This window comes from Calidris pugnax, unplaced genomic scaffold, assembly GCF_001431845.1.
Source record: "Calidris pugnax isolate Ruff unplaced genomic scaffold, ASM143184v1 scaffold44, whole genome shotgun sequence".
Taxonomy (NCBI): Eukaryota; Metazoa; Chordata; class Aves; order Charadriiformes; family Scolopacidae; genus Calidris; species Calidris pugnax.
The window spans coordinates 34,084,452-34,091,183 of NW_015094506.1; the positions used below are offsets into that span (position 1 = coordinate 34,084,452).

Below are 6,732 nucleotides of genomic sequence, written 5' to 3' on the forward strand. Positions count from 1 at the left end.
TTGCAGCTTAAAGACATCAAAAAGTAAGAGATTTCTCAAAGACCAGAATTAAAAGTATTTCTGCTCCTTTAAAACTCCTCCTATAGGTTGCTCTGCTGAAAACATTCCTTTAAAAGACTCCATATACCCACAGAAGCCAGTGTATTTTTCTTTATACAAGAATGCTAAGAAAATCAGGTTTCAATTATGCACGTCTACACTGTAGTGACTAAAAGCAGAGTGTATTAGCCCATAATGAACCCCATGTTTACACTGCTGCAGGTACCCAGACAGGCAGTGTTCATTTCAACGGGTATGATCAGTTACTTAAATTCCTTAAAAATTTGACCATAATTCTGTTCATACCAAGTATCTACAAATCCCACCAATGTGAGTTGAAGTTGGAAAGCAGCAGAAACTCAACCTCTATGCAGAGTCTGGTTCCAGGGAAGGGAGGATAGACTGATTTTTTTTCTCATGTCACAGTAGATTTGAAAAGCGAAGCAAAAAATTACAAGACTGAATACATACATTTGAGGTTGGAAAAAGAAGGAAACACAACACCACTGCTTCCAACCACCCTAAATGCTTCCTTGCACAATGCTAATATTCCCTTGCCCGAAATTCTCAGGTGGTACGCATAGCCAGAACGAGAAGATTTAAGCGTGCAAAGTATTCAAAACAAAAGGAAAACTAACTGAAAGCTGGCTCCTCTTTCATTTGATGTGATTTTTTTGTTCACGAGCACAAATTCAAGATAGATGCAAAACAATTTCCAGTACCTGCCAGGGGGGTTTATTGGCTGCAACCACATAGTCTAAATCAGATAGTACTGCTATGTAAGTGAAGGAAAGCTGAGGCACTTCTCAAGGAAAACAGCATATCCCCAGGCAGAAAAACCTCACAAGGTGAAGGATGTGGCAACACTGCCGGCTTGGCTCAAACATCCGGTGACACTATTCATCATGGGTTAAGAGAGCCTTACTACCTATGACACAGTCATCTGCAACTTACAACCTTGATTTGCCCAAGCCACTATAGTGTAGTCATCTTCAATTACCAGCCACACAACAGCAGCTGCTCCTCCTTTCCGCCTCACATGCTCACCAGAAAAAAAAAAGGAAAAAAAGGAGCAAAAAAAAAATCTGGCAGTTTTCTCCAGGCAGAAAGCCTATACAGACTTTGTCCTGCGTGCTAGCTGTATTTTGCATTTTCTTTTAAATGAGAAAATTGACACAAAAAGAAGTGCTGCTTTTACTTGCATCTACTATCACTACCTAGCTCACCAGTTTTGACTATTTATAATTTTTTGAGAGAACACACGTGGCTGAGCTGCCAAGAAAAGTAAAACAGGTCTGTACCTCTCCAAGTTATTGCTATACTTAATCCTCTACTAGTGTTAACAGCCAGGACACTCAATTTTCCCTGTGCTCAGCACTGTTTCCTAGTTCCTGTTCTAGCACAACCCCTAGGGGCCACCGCCCTCAGATAATCTGTGTTGTGGGCTGGCCATGGTCTGTGACTGAAGGTCTCCCCAGCATAAACACTTGGAAAGGTGATTTAATTGGGAAAGAGCCTGCAGCAAAATACAGAAGAACAATGGCAACACTGCAAAATGTGGTGAGGAGGATTTCTGTGAGGACAAGTTATACAGGGCTCAAAATGAATGAAGATGCTCATGTTACATTCATGACTGCTACTGAGCTGGAACAGCATCAGGAGCTCACTGACACAGAAAAGCCTCAGCAGAAAGCCAGACCCTGTAGTCTCATAAACTGCATAAAATATGTTTGTAGAGCTGTCAAAACTAAATTTCTCCAAGTCCTGACACATGCTATCTAGACATAACAAGGACCAGTATTGCCACTAAGAATGGAAAATTAGGAAGCAGTAGGAGCATGGCTTCTCTCAAGCACCACTAAAATAATCTGCTTAGTTAAGCACTAAGTTTGACTACCAAACACCAAATCATGCATCTTTGGAAGTCCCCTCTTTTTATTAGGCTGTCCAGAAGGTAATATGCTGAAAATAGCAGTGTTAGAGAGTATAACATGAGAAAGCTGCAGAAATCAAGTTGGGTCTCTCAGCCTCATAAATTACTTTAAGAAGTGATGCTCATTTATACATGAGGGTAACAGAAGAGTGAAACGAAATGTTAACTGCAGGATTTAGTCTGAAGTTCCTTGTCCAGTGCACTGTCAAAAGAACTTTAAAAAACTACAAGACTGAGGAGGTCCTGAAACTTCAACTCCTGTTGCTTTGAAAGAGACATCAAGCAGTCAGATGCATGATTCAACCTTGGAAACGGCTTCCAGAAGTGCATCATCAGGTTTATTACCACAGTCAGTCACTTAATCAACAATTAGAGCACTGACAACAGATTTATTCCCACCTCAGAAAAAAAACACCTTTCAAGATCTGCTACAAGTTGCAGCTCCAAAAGTACTGATCCATTCACATCCACAAAAACAATGTTTTTCTGGAGCAGTAAAGGCAGTACATTGGTCAATTATCAAAACAGGATGAACCACTAAAACAGAGCCTTGGTCTTCCAGTTGATTGCTTATGAATTATTTACAACTAAGCAGCCTTCAGGCCAGAAATGACAAAAAGCATAAGAAACAACATTGCCTGCTCTCCTCTCAAGCACACACAAGTACATCGCCCTGTCTACAATTCCCCATCACAGCTCGTCAGCTGAGCCCAGTAAAACAAAAGTTTCTTTCCAGACAGGCACCACACAGCTGTACACTTGCAAGTAATGTTCTGGAGGAGCTACAAGGATGGCAGCAGAGTAACTGATAATGTTCTCTCACTTCTCTGCCTCTGTAGGCTCCAACAGCAACCAAATTATGAAGACACCAGTGTGTTGTGGGCAACCAGCCGCATCTTAAATTTTTCAGCAAGATTGATGGTCAGATTAGCTAATTGTTATGCGTAACATCTTCTCAAGAAGCTTCACGTGTACTAGCCTGCCCTCACCAGGCTGCCAATGACAAATGCTGGAGTCCCATCACACACACACCAGGACAGTTGCACATACAACATGCTTGAAGCTTACTTTAGATGTTCCTTTCTATAAGGCTGTAAATCAAAACGTACCAGACAGTGACTACTGGCTCCTGCATAGTTTTTGTTAGGCCTTCATAAGCATCAATGCCCAGCTTGCAGGAGAAAGCAACTCTTTTTGCACCATGTGTGGTTAGACCTGCTGCTGGACACCACCACAGCAAAACAAGAAGAGAATGTCACCCTATTCCAGCCAAAACAAAACAAACACTGACTCTATTCCCTCAAACAAACCATGATTTTAAAAAGTCACCACACACATCTTCATTGTTTTCAACCAAACACTGATAACTGTCACAGCAACTGGGGATGTTATCAATAGGCTTGAAGACATCTGTAGGCAACAGCCCTTGAGAAGGAAGGAAGCAAGCAAGAGAAAGCATAAAACCCTCCAAGATAGGGCTGGCAGAGAATCACACATATGCATCCCAAATTGGCAGGTCCATACAAACCCTGGAATCACACACTGCTCCCATCTTTACCCACTGGGACAGATCTCGCCACTCTGATGACGCAGGAGGAACGCGGCTGCACATTTTCAAGGGGCTGATCTACTCTAAACTTCCTGACATCCAGCCCATAACCTGGGCTGGTATTTATCACAGTAAGCACTAACATAAGCAACAGGCAAGCTAAAGGTTTCCAAAGGGAAGGAAGAGCGGCAGCAAGGGGAAATCACGGCCCCCATCCCCACACCACAGGGTACCTGCTGCCAGGGGAACTTTTCACAATAAAACTCGGCCCCGTGGGGTCATGCCCCAACACTCAGCAAAGGCTCTGACGGAGAAGATGATATGAGAAATTTCAGTACAACAAGCAGTTCATAGCAGATTTGTATTTAGCTGTTAAATATGCATCTGGACAGGACCAGATTGGAAGCAGACAGAGGTTTTTACACACACATTTCTCCAAAGAAGTCTGATGTAACTGCAGGACATTTAACTACCTACCCACCATGCATCCTATTTCTTACCACACAATTCTGGCAGACTCAGGTTTTTTTGCTTATTTGTTTATTATTGTTTTGAATGAAACCATTGCATTCATCTGCTGTGTAAAATGCAGAGAATTCCAAATGGATTGGCGAATTTTTCATTTGAGTTCCAGTACCTTTAATTTTATATACGTTATGGAAGACAGCTTTAATTCTTTGCAACATCGTGGTGCAAGTCATCTACTATACTGGCATTTATTATTTAATTACATATTCACATGCTTCTGCACTACACAGATTTCACTTTGCCGCTAGGGTGTAATTTCCAGTGTCCTGACCTCAGCTAAGAAGATTAATTACTGACATTTTTTATATTTTGGAGACAAGCATGAGAAGTTACCATTTTCTTCCCTAGGACTTGTCACCACAACATACCACAACAGACTCAAAAGGCCCTTTTTCCTACATGACTTGGGGGAAGGGGCAAATTTTAAAATTTTTGTACTTAAGGGTGATCTGAGACATCATTATTTAAAGGGAAAAAAAAACTGAAAGAATGAGAAATTATTTCTAGCCATGAATGCTTTAAACCAAGTCTAGGCATGAATTAAGAATGAACAAAGTTAACAGCACCACTGTGTTACAGCTGTAGTTAATGCTGTTCCACTCCCAAGCTCAAAGGTGCTGTGTAGCTCCATGCCTGAGGCTCACAACAGAAAAATACATGAATAGAACAACGAAAAGTAGGAAGAAGCAATCTGACATGGAAAGGAACTTAAAATTTGAGCAAAGAGGGCAGATGCATTTAAATCTCCCAGGTGAGAGTTTGATCTCCCCGAGAGAACTGCAACACAATGCACTCGTTCCCTCCAAAGATAGGGGCAGGCTTTCCTACACAAAGAAAGCATCTCAGGACTGAGAAATGAAGTTCCAGCACCAAGGTCCCCATCACCATGCAACAGATCAACTGACACAGCACAGGGGTACAACCTCATTTAGATGGTAACCTGGGTACCATCTTAGTAGAATCATAGAATCATCCAGGCCGGAAGGGACCTCCAAAGGTCATCTAGTCTGCCTGCTTCAACCATAAAAAGCTGTCACTGAATAATAAATCTGATGGGATCCAGCAGCCAACAAGCAAGGGAAAAGAGCAGAGTAAGTTTAAGGAGACAGACAGCAAGCAGTGAGTTAAGGTGTGAATGGGAACTGATGAGGACAGCTTGAGGCAGGAATCACAGAAACCAAGGGAAAGCAGTGACCGGCAGGACAGGATGTTTTCAATGTCTGTGGATGTCTGTTCACTAACAGCATATGTGTAAAAATCCAAAACTGAACTCAGGTCAGCTGAACCCAGGCAACCTTCATCTTAAAAGAAAATATGTTTTTAGATGCTGTAGAGTATCCAATGAAAAACATGTACAATGTGAGAAACAATAACACATCCTTTTATTAAAAAATGAAAGATTTCCTCATCTCCTATTAAAGGGCTTTATTCCTACATGCACTACAGAAATAACTTATTTTTCTCCTCTATTAAACACAATATAAAAAGCTATGTACTTTCAACAGAATTTCAGGTCACTTGCATTATATAAAAAGTACCATTCTGTACCAAATGCTGTTTATCACTTTTCTCTCTCATTCATATTCTCATCTTCACAATTTTCAGTACTCACAGGATTTCATCTCAATTCCAACTAAGCTTGACCCCAGGCAATTGTTATCCTTGCATCATTTGAGCCTACAGCACCTCAGGAGTCAGCGGCTGTGAACAGTTGTGGGATGTCACACCTTTTGCCCTTTCGCACTTATCCAGCATAAACCTCAACTATTCAAATGAAGATTTCATTTGGTGAAAGCGAGTGAGGACTCTGAGCAATCTCCATCACGCTTTTTGTCCAGAGCTGTGAAACTTTGGGAGCAAGTGCTGATCACACCCACTTATGCTGGAGAGTGAGAAAGCCTGCTGCTATAAATACAGCTGTGACCGAAATGCTGAAAACAAAAGAAAGAAATCACCTCAGGCCTTGCCTGCCAATTAGGATCTGGCCACTGAAAGTACAAAAAAGATTCTGGGCAAGGCCTTTTTGGAGCAGCTGACTGTTCAGGTACCTGCGAGAGCTCGGAGTTCAGCTGGGGCCACCGGATGCTCTGAAACTCACCCAGCCAGGAAGCCACGGCACTTGTCAGTATCTCCCTCTCTACATATTATAGGTGCACAAATTCACACGTGTATTTATAATGCGGGGTTAATACCACATCTCATTTTACTTCCAACTAGTTTCCAGAGGCTTTTTTTTTTTTTTTTTAAATCAGTGATCGGCGTTCCCTCCTGGGAACTGCCGGACATGGGGCATACGGGGAGGCAGGCGACTTGTAGCCCTCAGCCAAGTGCGGGCAGCCCCGCGGCTGGAGGCGTCCGTGTCCCCCCCGCCCCAGCTCGCCACCTGCTCGGGGGGCAGCGGGAGCCCAGCCCGGCCCGGGTCGCTCCACTCACCCAGAAGAGGAGGTTGAGGGCGTAGAGCAGGCAGCGCAGGCACTTCACCGAGTCCTCCCTGGCCATGGCGAGCCCCCGCGGGAGACAGCCCCATCCTCTCACCACATCCTCCCGCCCGAGGCCGGGCCGCCAGCGCCCTGCAGGGGAAGAGGCGGAGAGGGGCCGGGCGAGTCCCCCTTTTGCCGAGGAACCGGCGGGCAGGTGGAGGCGGCAGAGCCGCCCCGAGCCGCAGGTCGGCCCCGGACAGGCC

General features: G+C 43.8%; 1 protein-coding gene across 1 annotated transcript in view; it reads right to left on the reverse strand.

Moving 5' to 3' along the window:
- The window catches only part of TSPAN12 (tetraspanin 12), a 45,599-nt gene extending 38,898 nt beyond the window's left edge, over positions 1-6,701 (reverse strand). The window contains exon 1 of the mRNA XM_014964319.1: positions 6,483-6,701. Within this exon, the coding sequence (XP_014819805.1) occupies positions 6,483-6,548 (66 nt within the window). The 5' untranslated portion in view covers positions 6,549-6,701. The remainder of the gene's footprint in view (positions 1-6,482) is intronic.
- Between the last annotated feature and the right edge of the window lie 31 nt (positions 6,702-6,732).